Source organism: Drosophila ficusphila, unplaced genomic scaffold, assembly GCF_018152265.1.
Source record: "Drosophila ficusphila isolate 14025-0441.05 unplaced genomic scaffold, ASM1815226v1 contig_197, whole genome shotgun sequence".
Classification (NCBI taxonomy): domain Eukaryota; kingdom Metazoa; phylum Arthropoda; class Insecta; order Diptera; family Drosophilidae; genus Drosophila; species Drosophila ficusphila.
The window spans coordinates 4,726,441-4,744,086 of NW_025064091.1; the positions used below are offsets into that span (position 1 = coordinate 4,726,441).

General features: G+C 46.9%; 3 protein-coding genes across 4 annotated transcripts; 2 read left to right on the top strand and 1 right to left on the bottom strand.

Moving 5' to 3' along the window:
• Positions 1 to 205: 205 nt before the first annotated feature.
• On the top strand, positions 206 to 8,149 carry LOC108097603 (nuclear pore complex protein Nup205). Its single transcript, XM_017200010.1, has 10 exons — positions 206 to 321; positions 401 to 546; positions 609 to 1,034; positions 1,146 to 1,708; positions 1,793 to 2,311; positions 2,368 to 3,928; positions 3,997 to 5,360; positions 5,888 to 6,970; positions 7,448 to 7,605; positions 7,670 to 8,149. Exons 1-10 carry the CDS (start codon positions 315 to 317, stop codon positions 8,083 to 8,085), a joined length of 6,243 nt encoding a protein of 2,080 aa, XP_017055499.1. The 5' UTR covers positions 206 to 314; the 3' UTR covers positions 8,086 to 8,149.
• A 116-nt stretch (positions 8,150 to 8,265) lies between these two features.
• Positions 8,266 to 14,731, bottom strand: LOC108097604 (thyroid adenoma-associated protein homolog). Of its 2 annotated transcripts, XM_017200011.2 has the most exons (7): positions 14,558 to 14,731; positions 14,304 to 14,481; positions 13,947 to 14,234; positions 12,982 to 13,814; positions 10,459 to 12,686; positions 10,230 to 10,394; positions 8,266 to 10,172 (listed from the first exon to the last, which is right to left on the bottom strand). In XM_017200011.2, the coding sequence occupies exons 1-7, from the start codon at positions 14,664 to 14,666 to the stop codon at positions 8,730 to 8,732; spliced, it is 5,244 nt and encodes a 1,747-aa protein (XP_017055500.1). In that variant the 5' UTR covers positions 14,667 to 14,731; the 3' UTR covers positions 8,266 to 8,729. The 2 variants fall into 2 exon arrangements, with proteins under 2 accessions (XP_017055500.1, XP_017055501.1); XM_017200012.2 differs by lacking the exon at positions 14,558 to 14,731 and having other exon boundaries at positions 14,299 to 14,377.
• A 1,516-nt stretch (positions 14,732 to 16,247) lies between these two features.
• LOC108097602 (gustatory receptor 8a) lies at positions 16,248 to 17,603 on the top strand. The gene is made up of 4 exons (XM_017200009.1): positions 16,248 to 17,085; positions 17,140 to 17,291; positions 17,348 to 17,437; positions 17,492 to 17,603. Exons 1-4 carry the CDS (start codon positions 16,248 to 16,250, stop codon positions 17,567 to 17,569), a joined length of 1,158 nt encoding a protein of 385 aa, XP_017055498.1. The 3' UTR covers positions 17,570 to 17,603.
• The last annotated feature ends 43 nt before the right edge of the window (positions 17,604 to 17,646 follow it).

Here is a 17,646-nt window from a genome sequence, read left to right on the forward strand (position 1 = left end):
TTTTTATAGAGCAAAAAGCACCCAGAATCTGTGATTGACGTTTTCATGACTTTGTTTTACTTATTTTAAATTGGTTTTAAATTATCACATAATCCAAAATCATTTCATTACTTCTTTGCTCTGAGCAACAGTGCTTGGCCAAGCTATTCAACACTGGCGCTTACCAGCACTGTTAACTGTTCGATAACATTGTATTGATATCGACCGAAGTGTCATCTCGAAAGCCGGCGCCTTGGCGAAATCGAAGCAAGTTTACCGCGTTTTAGCCGCCTTATTGTTTTTCCGCTGGCACGAGAACCGTAAACCAAAGCAAAATGGATGGTACGTGGTGCTCCGTTGATGCCTTATTCCCCGTTAATCTGGATTAAAAACCTCACACTCGTTTTCCCGCCATTTGCAGGTGTGATCGAGGACATGTGGACGCCGTACAAGCATCTCTATAGTGTTTTCCAGTCGGCGGTGTCCAATCCCGATGGCGTCACCTCCGATCTGGAGCTCTGTCTCAAGAAGTACAAGCACAGCTTCACCAACTTCCTGCGCAATCCGGTATGTACTTAACATCCTATGGGATTAATTAGATTTATAATAATCCTTGGACTTTCCATCAGGCCAAAAGTGAAAAGAGCCGGAGTCACCTGAGGAATGCACTAAACGAGGGCGTCCCACTGCCAGGACAGTCGAGGAAGGTCAAGCTCTCACAGGATCTGGTAGATGAGGCCATTATCCTCTCCGATATGTTCGATCTGGATGAGGTTTTCGCCGTTGAATTACTCTGCACCGCCCAAAGGCAACAGCTCCATCATCCTGGCTTGCCCAGAGGACTGGTGGCGGTGCTCCTTTACTACGATGGACGCAAAGCCATCAGTTGTGCCCTGCGCGACATGTTCCAAGCGGTCAGCGGCGTCTCCTGGAGCACGGAGTTGCCCAGGGAAGTCACCTCCCTGGTCACCAATTATGCACAGAGTTTAGTGGAGGACTCGAATATTTTGGGTCGTCTGCTGGAGCTTCTCGAGGAGATGGATGTGGACAAAGAGGTGAAGAAACATTTAACGAAATGATGTTCAAAAAGAATCCGATTTAATTGGATTTGGAATTGGTCTTCATTAAAGTTGTATATTATATTAACATTTTACAATCATTTTCAGAGCATACTGCTTACGAAAAACCGCGCATTTGGCTCCAAGAAGCATCAGAACCAGGTGCTCGGCTTGTACGAGGACATCCAAAAGGCTCTCGCGATGGCCTTGTTCCATTGGTCGGCGCAACGCGGATTGCCGCGACCCATTGCCATTCGATTGCTGCAGCAGTTGGCCAGCCGGAAAACCAACGATGCGGATGGCAACATCGATGATGTTACCTTAATCATGTTGATGGCACTTCTATACGCCTACGACACCTCCGTTTTGCTGGTTCCCGAGTACAGTAATCCGCACACAGCCCGCCTGCCGATCCTCAGCGATCCGGAGTTCGCCAAGAGTTTCCTGGAGGGTCTCTACGCGCAGAGTAGCTGGCAAGAGCCGCGACTCGATGCGATTATTACCTATAGTTTTGGCCTAACGCTGGCCAGTTTGCGCCATGCACCGGCGCAATTGCAGGCGGCGGCTCTTTCGGCCATCAATCGCGATGAAATACTGATTGATGAGGCGTTGGGTGCCCAGGTATTTGGATTCTTCTATCGCCTGCTGCTCGAAAAGGATCTGGTTTACAGGTGAGTGTGAATGCTTCTATGCTTCCTTAATAAAATCAGCTTAGTTACCACCTAAACTTCTTTTATTTCTCCACCTATTTCTAGCACCGAATTCATTTACCGCCGAGTGCATTTGCTCATCACCGACTTCATAGACTTTATGCACGCCAAGGTTTCGGAGCTGCGTGGACGAGCGGATGAATCAGCGCGCACGATCATTAGTTTCCTGAACGAAGGCCTCGAACCTCCGCCGAATCTGGATTCAAACTTTGAGCAACTCATGCTGTGCGTGGCCAAACTTTATGGAGATCCTCGTGTAACAATCAAGCTGTGCAACGAATACTGGGGACCCAGTGATCCATCTGGCGGCTCATTTGGCGTTGCATTGCCCAACGCATTCAAGAATACCTCGCGTTCGGTTTCGCTGTTCAAGTTTATCAGTTTGGCCAGCGAATTGCTGCCGCAAACGCTGTTTAAGTCCTATGTAAAGATGATTGCGGGCCTCACGCGCACGGAGTTCTCAGCGCGCTGTGCCTTTAATATGCTGAAACTATCGCAGGTTACGACTGGCACTTATGCAGTCAGTTGGGATCACTTCTTCCACACGCTGGCTAATTATTACAAGTGGGTAAAGATTCCCTTTTGGTATTTAACACTCTAAATATCTCTATTTCCTGCAGTTTAATGCGCAACGATTTCAATACGAGCATCAGCAGCGGTGGCGAAATGATCTACCGCAATCGTTCGACCCCGAGGAACATAACGCAACGCGAATCGGAGCATCTGGTGGCCGTGATGCAGCTGATCCAAGCTGTCGCAGAGCACGACGAGATTTCGCGCATTATGATTTGCGAACAAGCCAACTGGCAGCCACCGCAAGTTCTGCTCGGTTTGGTGGCCTGTTCCACGCCGTTGCCACTGAAAGCGGAGATCCTCTTCACGCTGGCCGCCCTGGCGAAGTCCAAGGAGACATCGCGTGCGATATGGTCGCATCTGGAGGACTCGCAGATCATTCCCACCATTCCCGTCTCGAGGAACTTTGCCCAGTGCAGTTTGGCGGAGGAAATCGAGCAGAACGAGTGCCGCTTGGAGCAGTACAAGCTAACGAGGGGTATCCTCCAGCTGCTTTATACTCTCATGACCGAGAACATGCCCAAGAATCTGGGCGTTGGACCGAGGAGACCTGGCTACGATGCCTATCTGAACTTTGTACTCGAATCCGTGCTGCTGAAGTTCTACAATCGCGCGTACAAAGATCCCGCTGAAAAGTGGCAAGTGGGCTCGCAGTGCCTCAAGTTGCTCTACTATCTGCTGGCCACCTATCGTCCCCGGGTGTCCGACTTCCAGGAGTCGCGGCACGAGCATCCGTATCCGGGTTACCACGTCATGATGCAGCTGCAGGTGAAGTCGGATGTGCTGCACTTGTTGCTGCGGATTGTGGAGGAGGCGCGCGAGCGTTTGGACGACTACAATCGTTTCCATGGCAAGGAGCTGCTCGAGGAGTGCTCACTGTACGCCCTACTCTTGCTGGAAGCGGCTCTTGCCAAGCAGAATGTCTTCTTCGAAACCCATTCGGCTGCCAATTGCCCCATAATGTTGTCCGGCTTGAATCGCATGCTGTTGGATTTGAATCCGCGCACCAGGAAACCCGATCACGTCTTGAATATCGTCAAGTTTGTCACGTACAACAGTTGGTTGCCTCGCCACTCGCTGGCCGCCGTGAAGATCCTGAGTGCGGTGACCCAACTGCCGAACGTCTCCGCCCAAATACTCAGCATGTATGCACAGGGCAGCAACGAGAAGCTGGAGATTCGCCAGGGATTCGTGGAGTGCCTGGAGATGGATGTGGGTGTGGTTGTGAAGCACAGCGATGAGTTGCTCGACCAGCTGTCCCTCAACGATCACGTGCCCTTCTTGGGCTTCGGCGAGGATGGCGGCGACAAGGAGAGGGAAAGGAATCGCGAGCAGAGGGAGGATTCCGGCGTGGTCACCCAGGTGGAGGTGAATCTGGAGGAGGGCGCACTGGAGCGCAAGCCGGCGCGCATCGAACTGCAGCTCAAGGAGGCCATTGTCCAGCTATTCGAGATGAATCTCAGCCAGCAGCTGCCCAATTTCGTCTACTTTCTGCTCGGCGTGGATGTGCTCCGGGATTTTATGGCCAACGAGAAGCAGCATTTGGGCATCGAAAGGCATTGTTCGTGTGTGAATTCCCTGGTCTTGCTATTGGAAAAGTATTTGGAGGTTAGTTTCAGTGGGTTATCTTCATACTTAATACTCTGTTAATTCCAATTCCCCTTTTATTTGAACAGCAACAGCGGCACAGTGACGAATACTGCGATCACACTTCAAATATTGTGGAGCGGATCTACCATTTGTTCCATGGATTGTGCGCCAACCGAAGAACCACGGAGACAATCCTTCGCTACTTCCGTTTGACTTGCAATGACTTCCTACTGAGGCACTTGAACTCCTTGCCTTTTCGGCAGCATCGCCAGGATCATGTGCTGCACGCGATGAGCCACCTTCTGAATTGTGTTTCCATCGATGTGAAACTGGCGGCATCGCTGGGCCAAACCACGAGATACAATCAGTTGTGCGACATCCTGCTGATGAGCAATGGATCGGAGGCACAGAGATCGGCGCTCGGCGGCTTGGCGACGGAACTGGGACACAGTATGATCAACCAGTCGGCGCCCTTCTTCACCATGGATCTGCATCCCGGCGGCGGTTCGAATAGTGGTTCCGTTTCCACGGGAGCCACTGGCAACAATGGTGCTCTGAAGCAACCTCTGTTGCAGGAAACTTCGCAGGGACTGCACGCCAATCGATTGCTGGACTGTCTGGTTCTGGAGGTGGACATCCTGACGCAACCGCAGCTGGAGTTCTTCGATGCGCAGCTGACCACGCAACTGCTCAAGGATTGCGAGTCCTCCACCGAAGCGGGCAGCAATACCTCGACCAGTTTGATAAATGTACGCAAGTTGCATGATATCCTGCACGATGAATTGCGGATGGTGCAGAGCACCATTGCCAGTGGCCAGCGGAAGGCCATCTCCACGGAGATCACGCTCCTGCTCAAATACGCTGTCAATTTGAATCGCGTGAGAACGCAAAGGTGCGCCACCTTGGCCTTCATGGAGGCCTGGGGTCAGTTGGTCCAGGTGCTCTTCAGCAGCATGCCGGAGGCCGTTCTCCCGACCGCCCTGCGTCGCCAGCACATCGTGGATATCATCGAGAAGATCCTCATCAAGGTGCAGCCCATTCAGCCCATCATCGAGATCTCCATCCAGGTGAGCGAAACGGTGCTGCTTCTGCTGGCCAATCTGCGCTACTGCTGCTACCAAGTGGAGGACCAGCGGGTGGAGGATCAGAGCAGCGATGACTCCCTAACGAACGGCAATGGCGATTCCCAGGCAAACAAACTGAGTTTGGGGCAGAAGAAAGTGGCTTCGGCGGAGAATGGAAATGGCAATCTTAGTGGCGTTCGAGGGGAAATCGGTGGTGGTGCCAACAGCAGCAACCTGCGCTTCATCCTCAAGAGCCTCGTCGAGTGGATCATGATCAGCGAGGTCAAGTCGCAGAAGTTGCGCATTAATCTGTACAGTGCTCTGCTGAATTGTTTGCGGATTGCGAAGAGACTGCGGACGGATGAGCAGCTGGAGTACCAGGAAACGTAAGTCAAAGAATCTCTAGCTAGCAAATGTCCATTGAATTTGAATTCAAATAATCATGCATTCAAATTTAAATTCCTTTTAATGTATTTGAATTCCACTAGTTAAAGCCTTTAAATCAATTAATAAATTATGAGTTTAACCAACCCTCATCTTTCAGTCATCACTTTTTAATATAACTATCATTTTATCCATTGAATTAAAGTAAAATAATCATGAATTAAGTATTTCAATTTGATTTCCTTTTTAATGCATATATAAATGCATTCTATTTAAACCTGTTAAACTCCGTTTCAAATCGAATGAATTTAACCACCTGTTAACCTCCGATAATCACTATTTAATATAAATAACATTAATCCATTGAATTGAATTAATCATGAATTAAGTATTTAAATTTGATTTCCTTTTTAATGCATTTATATATTTCTATTTGAACCTGTTAAACCCCGTTTCAAATCGAATGAATTAACCACCTCTAAACCCCGAGAAAAACTATTTAATCCTCTACTATTTCATCCCATTCCAGAGTGATTTCCCGCCAGGATAACTCCCGAATGAGCAGCATTGAGCTGCGCAGCGATGACCGCCAGCGGCTGAGGGAAATGGCGGCGGATGTGATTGGAACCTTCGGCGAGAAGCTGATCGATACCATTTGCCATGACGCAGTCACCGGTCACGATGTGTGTCGCATGCTGGCGCTGGCCTGCTTGGACATGATCTCCGAACTGCAGGCGGTGAGCACTCTGAGCCACTTTGTGGCCACTCGGGGCTACCTCAAGCTGATGCTGGACAGTCTGGAGAAGTCGAGCGAGGATCTGTGCGGGATTCTGCAGCCGGTTCCCGATCATCTGCGTTCCCTCTACGTCTACGAATCGCGAATGGCGTTCCTCACTCGTCTGGCGAACACAAATGTGGGTGCCCAGCTGCTCCTCGCCGAACGGGCACTTGGAGTGCTCTCGAACATGAGGGTCTATGACCTGCAACCCGATCTTAAGGCCAGCGAATTGAGGCGGGATGAGCCGCAGGCCTTCCTGCCCGCCATCGATGATCGCTTCCGGGCGATTCTCCTGCCAGCCTTGTCGCTCTGCGATGCCATCGTTAACTCCTTGGGATCGCGGAACAACTCGGCCTCCTTGCAGGTGCTGAACTTCCTGTTCGCCCACATCGACATGGTGGAGGCGATGCTGCGAACGGCGACGCCATTCATGGATTTGGGCCACCTGCAGCAGCTGGCGGTGATCACCAATCTGTTTGCGCGGACCACAACGCACGAGGTGACCGCTCTGGAGGACAGCCTCGATGTGGAGAACGATCTGGAGCTGCGCAACCGCTTGGGTCGCCTGCAGCAGCTGATGATCGTGGTCTTTGGGAGGTTTTCCGTGAGCGAAGCCACCATTCGCAGGATGCTGCAGCAGGATGAGGATGAACATGACGATGACAATGGTGGTGGTGGCCAGGCGGAGGGTTCCAAGACTCTGAGGGTGAAGTACTTCCTCGACATCGCCGCCAATCTGTCGCTCTACTGCCGCAATGCGGTCACCAGCCATGCCAAGGACAGCATGACCTCCAAGTACCTCCTCACCACCATGATCAACGATGTCACGCCACTGTGAGTTGGGAATCCTATTTGAAAAAGTACTATAGCATATGTATTTAAATCTTAAAAGGGTTTCAATACATATATTCCAAGAAGTTCCAAGGTTTAGATAACCTTTAGAAGCTATTAAAAACTTTTATATTTTAACATATGCTTTTAAATCTTTAAATTATTTCATATGTCCTAAGAAGTTCAAAGATTATCTTAGACGCTTAAGTTTTAAGGAATAGAATTGAATATAATTTCATGTTATGTCCTTTAAGATTATTAATACAAAGAAACCTTTATAAGATTTTTTAATCTATTAGAATATTTTTCTATACTTTTTCTAAAGAACTTTCCTAAGTAGTTAAAAGGTTATCGAAGATTTCTAGTTTTTATACAATTAAATAGAATATTATGAACCATTATTAAATGTAAATGTAAACCTTTTAGATCTTTGTTAATCTATACCTTATATTAATTGCAATCCTTCTTTCCCCTTCAAAGAACTGGCAAAATGGACAGCAAGAAGCTGACGGCCATCATGCACACCATCCTCAATCAGCTGAAGGGTTCCATTGGCTACTACCTCTCCCAGAAATCCATAGCAGACAATCTTCTGCAGCAGCGCGCCTCCCTGCCGAATATCAGCTTTGGTCCAAATGGTGGGTAAACCGTTGAACACTTCTTTATCCAATACAATAACTACTTAATTTATTCAATCCCCAGGCAAGCAGAGCTACATGGACTTGAGTCAGCGGCACAAAGAGAAGCGCAGCGAACTGATGCAAGCTGTCTTCATTGCCGAGCAGAATCTTTACCTGCTGTGGATCCATCTGGACTTCTATCTGCGCAACGCCGTCGTTTATGCCAACGAGAATCGTAATGCCATCAACGAGAGCAATTTGCTGGACAATGGGAACAATGCGTCCGTGTTGAATGCCTCGCAGGACGAGATCCTGCAGCTGAAGCAGCTGCTCATCTCCACCTTCAACGAGACCTTCTGCACCCAACTGATCACCGCTAGCGAGGATTATGCGGCCAAGTGCAAGGGCTTCAATGCCTCGCTTCTGCGGAGGATCAAGGCACTCGTTCAGTTTGCCCCGGTCACCGCGAATGGTGACAGTTCCACCTTCGTTTCGTAGGCAGCTGCGTTCCGTCTTAGGTTTTAAATACATATAATAAATGTGTTGATTGTACATAACATTATGTTTCGAGTGGAAGGTTTTGAATCTAGCGGAGGAACACCTCTCCATCTGTTCATCTCTCTTCTTTCTTTCTGTTTTAAAACTTGTTATATTTTTGGAAATGAAAACAACAACACCCACATAAAGAAAAGCTGAAAATTAAAGGCTATTATGAATATGAATATAAAGCCAATGGATTGCTTAACAAATTCCCTATTATTTTGTGTATTTCTGTCTCTTTCTATTTCAGTCAACATTTATGTTTCGATGCAAAGTGGGTTTCCAATCCCCGTTTAAAGGTTTCAAGATTTTAAGATCATTAATTCCCTTTCAAGACAGTTCATTCATAAATAAAAGACAAAGTATTTTACATGCATTTTTTGTATTCCGCATGGTTTAAATTTACATATCTAGCTACTTATTAAAACTTTAATTTACAAGTTTTATTAAAAAAAAACTCCCTAAAAAAATTAAACAAACTTGTAAAGCAAGCAAACTTTCCTTATGTAAAAACAACTTTTCTTGCTTAAAAGTTAGTTGATTTGAACTTTAAGGTTAAGGAAGTTGTACACATCAAATGCTTCTTAATTACACTCTACGAATTAATTTAAAACTAAATCCGAGGGCAGATTCAATGCATCAATTGTGGTCACTAGTTGCTGGCATTTTCCAAACTGCGATCGAAAGGCTGTGGATAGTTCACATAAAACGAGCAGAGGTTCGCAGTAGAGATTGATCTCCTGCTTATCAAAAACATCCACATCGCCATCCTCATCGATGTTCGGCTCGGAATCCTTGGCTTCCGAAGCGAGAAAAGGTTCGGCAATAAGATTAAATAATTGCAAAAGAAACTCCGAATTATTTGCCTGCTTCTCCAGTTTCGTTAAGACAACTTTCAGGAATTGTGGAGTGAGAGCATTTGGTAAAATGTCTCTGGATTTCCCTTCCTGATCTTCTTGGCTTCTTAAACCAGCATTGCACACGAAATCAGCAGCTCTATTTCTCACCCACTCGGCTTCATCGAGCAGCAGTAGCAACACCAATCTTATAAAGCGACCAATCACCTCCACATCCACGTTTTCCATTTGACACTTTAAGTGAATTCGAGCGAGTAAATCACACAATTCCGCTGCCTGATGACGAAGGTAAACCGGCTGAATGGGTTCCACCAAATGCAAAGTGTAGGTTAGCAAGGGCAGCCAGTGTTCCCGCTCCAGGATTTTCCTCTCACCAATCAATCGCTTTAAGCCCAACACCAAGCCCGCCGCCTCCTGGTGACTGCGATGCTCCATCGAACACTTTCGAATCAGGTTACTCAATTCCAATCCGGAATCCTGGAGCAGTGGTTTCAGGGCAGCCAAACGACCAGCGAGTTGGAGACTCCAAGAGCGCTTAACCGATGTGTTGATCATATGGAAAACGCAGGAACGCACAGCCTTGGATTGATAGAGTTCCCTGGAGATTTCCACCTGCTGTTCGCTGCTCAAAGATTTATAATAACGTCGAATTTCGTTGGAGAACTGAAAGTGCTCGATGTCCAGTTCGCTGACCAGCGAGCTCTTCTCTTCCAGAAATTTCTGCAGCAGAATGTAGAGCCAGAGTTCGACTCTCAGCTCGTCGAGAGCCCAGTGAGGCTCGGCCAGATCCTCGACAATGTGCAGCACAATTCCCTGCGAGATTCCGCGCAATCGATGCAAATGCAAAGCGAAGATCTGATAGAAACGCACGGAGATTCCCTGCCTCTGGCAGCCATCGTAGACTAGTCTGTGATCCACCAAATAAAGAGCTTCAATCTCGTCCAGCAGCTGGGAGTTTATCAACTTGGGATCGTGGCAATCCTCCAAGGCAGCCACCAAAACATCCACCAGTGCTCCAAATACACAAACATCTCGTCTGAGAATGGGAAGCGCCAATCCAGCGAGGATGTGCACTTGCCACCTGGCCAACGAAGGACGCGTCCAACGAACCAGGCGATGCAGATGGAGCAGCAGCAGCATTTGTCCATGCAGGAGATTCATGTCCAGGTGAGTTGGTTCCTCTTCCGCCTGCCAAGATTTTGGGATGATTATTTGAGAAGCAGCAAAAGCATTCATTTAACTCACCTTTAATTTAAGTTCTAAAGCCTTGAGCTCCACTAGAATCCTCCTGATCTCCGCCAGCGCCTGTTCCTGGCTCACAAAGTTGGCCACCACCAAAGCGGCTCTTTCGCGCGTCATCAAGTCGTGCGAACGGCAAATCTTTATCAAGAAAGGCACAAATTCACTGAGCTGCAAACAAAAAAAAACAAATATAAATTAAAACTCATATAAAAACTGGTTACAAATGACGCACATTCAATGTGGATTCTGCTCCCTCCAACGAAGAAGGATACAGTCTGCTGAGCATGAGCAACATGGCCTCCAGTTGAACTGCCTGTCTCCGTTTTCCATTTGGATTGTCACTTCCAGTATCCTTGGCATCCATTCGATCCGCTTCCCTTTGCAAGGCGGCATGGAAATAATCAAACAACTGTGGATATCTTGTGAAGAAGATCCTGCCCGTCATTCGGTTGCGCACATGCAGTTCACCGCTCTCCAAGCGAGCTCGTTCCACTCCAAAGACCCTCACAATCAAGGCAGCCAGCAGGAGGGTGGCGCAATTCCTTTCTGCCCATTCCTCCGCGAGCAGCAAGCCATCCAAAGCACATTGGATCCCCCTCGCCATAAATTCGGTTACCAATTCCGCAAGCTCGCTGCATCGGAAGAGAGCTCTCAGGATGTTCAGGGCATGACTCCTGGCCGTGATGCCAGCTGCTCCTGGAGTCCTTCGCTCACAAACTCCCAGCAGACGCTCCATGCAACGATGCAAGGTGGCATGCGTGCCCAACTTGAGTTCCGTGCAGATTAAGGCCTGCAACATGAACGGCATCCCAGCACTCCTTCTCGTGGAGCAGAGACGCACTCCTTTGGATATCGCCTCGCCACTAACCATCGCCATGGCCTCGCCGACCCACTGGTTGGGCAGCTGGTTCAGATGCACTGCATCGCTGTGCCAAAAGCGACGGCACAGCATCGTGAATCCCACGTACGCTTGCTCGAAAGCTCCGCGATGCTTGGTTTCTGCCAGCAGATAGAGGAACTGCTCGCCAATCACCTCCACTTGCTGGCTGCTCAGCAGGAACTCCGCTTGCAGTTCATCCTCCAGGGGAGCTCTGTCCACCAGTTCGCCCAGGATCAGGCACACCTCCTTGATGCTCCGCCAGGCGCAGAGTAAAACCATCTGCGGTGTGGTTCGCAACTGCTGCAGTGCCTCGCTGGGCAAGCGGCGACTGAGGACATTCTTGAGCGGTTGGTCCGTCTCCTGATCCCGAGTGGCTGGCAAATGGCCCTCCGGTGAGGCACTGCTGACCACCGGCATAACCACGCGACTCACAGCCAAGCAAATGGCGACCAACTCCTCGAAATATTCCCTCCAAACGGTCTCCTTTGCCAGCTCCTTGAGTTTGAGTTGCTGGAGGAGATGCCTGCTGGCGAAGAGTAATCCGTACAAGGGATTTAGCTTAGCTGCCTCCGCCAAGTCACTTTCAGCCAGGTGCAAACCCTCGCGCAAGTGCTCCAAACACCATTGCAAGGCATTGAAGGTTCTCTGTTCGCAAATAACTTCCTTGTTTGTTACTTTGGGTAGCTCCTTTTCCACTTCCTTGGCTCGACAGTAAACCTGCAGCTGGAAGGCTCCGGTGGCCGAATCTGGTGGCCTCAACGAGAGCAGCAATTCCATGATCTCCTCCGGTTGAAAGCGACAGCGGGTTTTTAGATTTTCCAACAGTTTGGCAGCCAGAACTTTGTTATGTTCGTAACTATCGGAAAGGCAGTGCTCCAAATTACTTAAAGCTTCTTTGGGTAGCAAATCCTCCTTAACTTTCAGCTGCAATGTGCTGTGCAAATCCAGGCAATCCCTGAGTAAATGCAGTGACAGCCAACGTCTTCCATAGTTCGCAGTGGGAAAAAGATTCCTTAAAAGATCTGCAGTTAATTGATTCAACAGTCCAAGCATTTCTTCTCCCTTCTTCGTTGGTCGCTTTTGGTGTTCAGCCAATCCAAGACGAATCCTTTTTAGCGCTTTCTGGAGCAGACCATAGCCCAACTGGCGAAGATGAGCACTTGGATTGTTGGCATTGTGGCGTAGATATAAGCGAATGGCCTCCGCTTCTGCCAAAGTTAGGGGATCACTCGGACGCGGAGTCTCAACCACAAATCGCAGAGCCAAAAGACGCGTATGGTCGTCCAATCCCAGCAGAGCCTGCTCCACTTCCCGCTTGAGATCCCTTAGTAACTCCTGCCTCTTATCACTCAGTTGCCGAACGCTGAGAATCGCAGAGAGCTTGCTGCTGAGTGGCAATCGGGAGTCCTCGAGGAGCAAGTGGGCCAGTGTTTTGGGCTCCAGTTGCACCGCTTGGGTGAGCAGTTGTTCGATCACCGATCTTCGTTTTTCGGCTGCTTTGGTGGCCTCCATAAGCTGGTTAAACCACAGGTTGTGCCACTCCGTAAAAGTTTGTGTTTTGTGCGCCGAAACCATCATGGCTAAAAAGGTATAGGATACCGATACATTAATATTAAAACAGTTTTGGTAACAAAAAACAAGAAAAATTTGTACTTAAAATCGAGCAGAAAATGTACGAGGAAATATTTACAAGAACTAAGGTTATGTTTAAAAATTACAAACAATTTCCAAAAAAAGTTTTACTAATTGTGTAAGCAATTAAATAAAGTAACTTTCTAATTATTATATACTTTCGGATATTTTAAAGTTTTATGTACTTTTTCAACGGATTGCGTACCCTTTATTTTTCTTTATTTCATAGTAAACAATACCCACCTTTGAACAAGGCATCCACGCTGTCCTCGCAGCCCAGAAACCGTGGAAAGATGACTCCAAAAAGCGAGGGGCAGTTCCTAATCGCCATTTCAACTCCCGCAACGGCAACCAACTGCTCCATGGCCAAGCAACTGGCACTCAAGGGAGCAGAACGCCCCTCAAACTGGCGATAGACAACCTGGAAGAGCTCCTCGTGATTACTTTCCAACCCGTGCTGCAAAACCTGGCGAAGGAGAGCGCTGCTCATGTGGCGCACCGAATCCGTGGAGTTGGAAACGTTTTGTATTGCAAACTTCTGCAACTCGGCAAGGATTTGTTGGTAAACAATCCGCTGATCCTCGGATAGAAAAGCCTTCATTTCGCCCAGCGATTTGGAGTAGATGAACAGATGTTTGGACAGGAAGACGAGCAGGTTGCTAACGCTACTTTCCCGCTCGCCAACGGCCACAATCATTTTTAGAATATCCAAAGCCTGAGGAGCGTAATCCGTATAATCGCTGCGTCGCAGGACAAGAAGAGCAGCCGTTTGAACAGGAAGGTCCTGTTCCGCTTGCTGCATCGAGCATTCTTCAATGTACTCGGCAAATCCTCCGGAAAAACGCGCCAAGTGACCAATCAGCAATCCTGCAATGGAACGAACATCCCACGGAGTGTCCACATAACGAGCCACTTTTCTGGCCACCAAATCCGCTTTGCTGAGCAGCCTTTTCCCATCCGCCAACTGCAGTTGATCGCTCCATTCGGACAGAAGGCTCACCAGGAATCGCAGCGCATTCTGCACATACAAATAGAGCTCATTCCGACGCGTTGGCGAAAGTTCCAGCGAGGGATCACTATTTTGGGAAAGAGATTCATTAGTTTCGGGTTATAAATGTATAGCATATATAGATAACAAATTGCAGAAAGTTAGAAAGTGAATTCACAAATTCAAAGAGGTAGACCATCTTCAGGTGTCGGAAACCCACCTGATGTCCTTCCAATATTGCTCCGAAGCGATTGGCAGCAGAGGAACAAAAAGATGAACTTGCTTTTTGAGGGCTTCCCTTCCGAAAGGAAAGTTTTGCAGGCAGGCGTTTGCCGACACAAAAATATCATTGCAGCGATCGTGGCTTACGGCAGGTGGAGAGTTGATTGCCTCCAGGCTTTTGGCCATTCCGCCGAGGGATTGCTGCAGTGCATCCAGCAGCGAATCCTTCGCATGTCCTTCCTTCCTTGCCTTATCTTGTTTTGCCAGCGCATTTTCCGAAAAGAGTCTAAAAAGGATGATTCACCCGATTGAAGAATGTTCGTTAAGGTTGTTCGTTGTGGAGGGCTCACTGTACTTGGTCAGCTGATTGCGCACAGCGTGTTTTAATGGACTGCTAAACAGAAGATCGGCCAGAAAACGGAGCACTTTCTCATTATCTTTTTCCTGATCCTTGTAGAATATGTCCTTGACCACCTGCACTTGCTCGGCACTTGTTTTGGCCTCCTTAAAAGGCTGCACAAATTCATAGTTGGCTAAGATCAATTAAATAAACCATAGATCATTCAAAATAAACAAAAACATGTGGCACCAAAGTTATCAAAAACTTACTGGAAATCCATTTCGCGGGCAAAGGAACCAGTGCATCGCGCAGCTCAGCAAATCGCTTGGGATGAGCACAGAGCTTCAGGGCGGCCACGCGCAGGTTCAAATCGTTCATGTTTTGGTCGGAATCGGCGATATATAGCGTATTGTAGTTGCTGATTTTTAATTCCAGCCGGTGCGGTGCCAATCGAATCTATATAAATATCGATGACGAAAAGAAACCGCTCAAATATCGGTTAAATGGCGTTGCCATCATTTGACAATTTTGAAAGACAAAATCAAAAGAAATTGATGCAGATCAATAATTTACATTTCAGTTTGATTGTAAATATACATATATAGAAGACGATGTGTATCTACTTTTAAAATGAAAAAGGTCAATTTTTAAAATTGGGCGTTTGATGGGCATCACTTTTAAGCTACTAATCCAATTATGACGTTCTGGCAGCCTTACCCAACCCTTATAAGCAAAGACTACAACCTTTAAACAGTTAAGGAAAACATAAATTTCCGTTAAGAAATGAATTAAAATAATTTAAGAATAAATATTGTGCAGACATTTAAGGCTCAATATCTCGTAAACGGTGCGAGAAATCGAGTGTTTGAAAAGTGTTTATTTTGGGCCAATTACCCAAAATATGTCCTCAAATCTTGGCGCCCCGGAAACTAAAATCTCCCCTTCTTGAAAGTAAATATTAAATTAATTATTATTATAAGCAAATCTTTAATTTAATATACCCACAAAAAACGGAAGTTATTACAATGTTATCTTTTTAATTTTGTAAACCCGTTATAAAATGTTGAACTTATGAAAGCAAAGATTTAATTTCACTAAATTGGTAGAATATTTTTATCGGAAAGTTCCCGAAAGTTAAATGCACTCTAATTCCCGAATATTTCCCTCTAGCTAGAATTTTCATTGTTTGCCACGTGCCGCCACTTAAACTGGATTAGGAAAACAAAAAAAGTGCATATATTACTACATATGTATGTATGTATAGTAAGAAAGAAAAGCGGGGGATAAACGAAACGAAAGTAAAGTGCAGAAAGTAAACGTGGGATAGCTTTCTTATTTTCCCCCTAGTCTCTGATTTTTTAGGGAATACATACATATATAGTATTTTCTTAAATTGTTTTTATTTATTTATTAAATTCGAGTGGTTTAAGTTAAATAAATACATATAACACGCTTTAAAATTAAACTGTAGACGTTTTCATTTATGACAAATCGTAGGCAAAAAAGAGAATGTCCAATTGGTTTTGGAAAATTTGAATTTGCATAATTATTAAACTAGTTTAAGCACATTAGAAGTATAAATGATTACCACTTTTATGTTGTTGAAAATACGTTAAATACCGGTCCACTTAGTATTATGTATGTGATTTACAACTTTTCGTAATTAGGTTTAGGCTGAGAGCAATAATCAAAAGCTGGCTATAAAACTAATGCTCTACAGCATTTTTTGTTAAGAGCACATATCAAGGGGATTTTTTCAAATTTTTAAATAATATATTTAAACAAATAAGTTATTTCAATGCCAACGGTGCGCATACTTATTTCGAAATGTTCAATATTGGTTTTGTGATATTATTTTTCACTTAGACTAATTGAATTCAGTTAGCCTCCATTTAGAGGGAGATATAATGTGGGGATAAGGACGTTCTGAAGGGAAAACCCACTGCCGAACAGTCCACGATGAGCGGTCGTTTGGATCGGGTCCTGCAGTTCCACCTGCGGCTCTACCAGTGGCTCGGTCTCCATGGACTTCCGCTGCCGGGCGACGCGAATCCGGCCAGGATCCGGAAGCAGCTGATTGCCTGGGCCATCTTCCTGCTCACCGCGCTGAGTGGCCTGATAGTGACGTGCCTGTTCAGCGACGAGGAGTTCCTCTATCGCGGCGACACCTTTGGTGGCGTCAACGATGGCCTGAAATACGTGTTCGCCCAGTTGGCCGTGGTGGCCATCTATGTGGAAACGATCGGCAGCCAGCGGCAATTGGCCAACTTCTGGTGGCTCCACTCGCAGCTGAGCCACAAAGTGGGTGCGATGAGTTTGCGGAGGGAAATGCAGCAGTATCGCCACTATCTGATCTCCTTGTACGGAATGATTCTGTGCGAACTGCTGTTCCACTTGGGCTTGTGGCTATACCAGTCAATGACCCGCCACATATTCCTCTTTTGGGTCACCTATGAGCCGCTCGTGTGCCTCACCTACATGCGAAACGTTCAGTTCGTCCTGCACATGGAGCTCCTGAGGGAGCAGCTGGCTGCCCTGGAACGGGAGCTGGGTCTCCTGGCGGAGTATTCGCGGTTCGCCAGCGAAACGGGAAGGAGTTTTTCCGGATTCGAGACTTTCCTGCGCCGGAGATTGCTTCAGAAGCAGCGACTCTACAGCGAAATATACGACATGTTCACATGTTTCCAGGAGGCCTTCAAGTTCTCCATTCTCGCCGTTCTGCTCACCATAAACATTCGGATAGCCGTCGATTGCTACTTCATGTACTACACCATCTACAATAATATACTTAATTTCGGTGGGTTGGATTTCGGGTAAATATTTCGTAATAAATGGCTGTCCTCTTTTGCAGATTACTACTTAATATTGCCCGCCTTGCTGGAGATTCCCGCCTTCATCTACGCGTCGCAAAGCTGCATGGTTATTGTGCCCAGGATCGCCTACCAACTGCACAGTATAGTCACCGATTCCGGCTGCTGCAGTTCCCCCGATCTCTCCCTGCAGGTGGACTTCCATGGAATCCCTTAAGTTAATCTCCCTTTCACTGAGTTTCCTTGCAGATTCAAAACTTCTCGCTTCAACTTCTGCATCAGCCGGTTAGAATCGATTGCATGGGCTTAACCATATTGGATTGCAGTCTGCTTACTCGGGTGGGTTTATGGCATTATTATCAACAACATTATTACCATCCATCCTCTTTGCAGATCGCCTGTTCGGTGGGCACTTACATGATCTACACCATTCAATTCATACCGAAATTGAGTGACAATCAGTATTTATAGACGAGATATTTACACAGTTTGTTGTTCTCAAAACCCTTTCATCTGTAGAAGTTTCAGCCAGAAGCCAAATCTAAGTG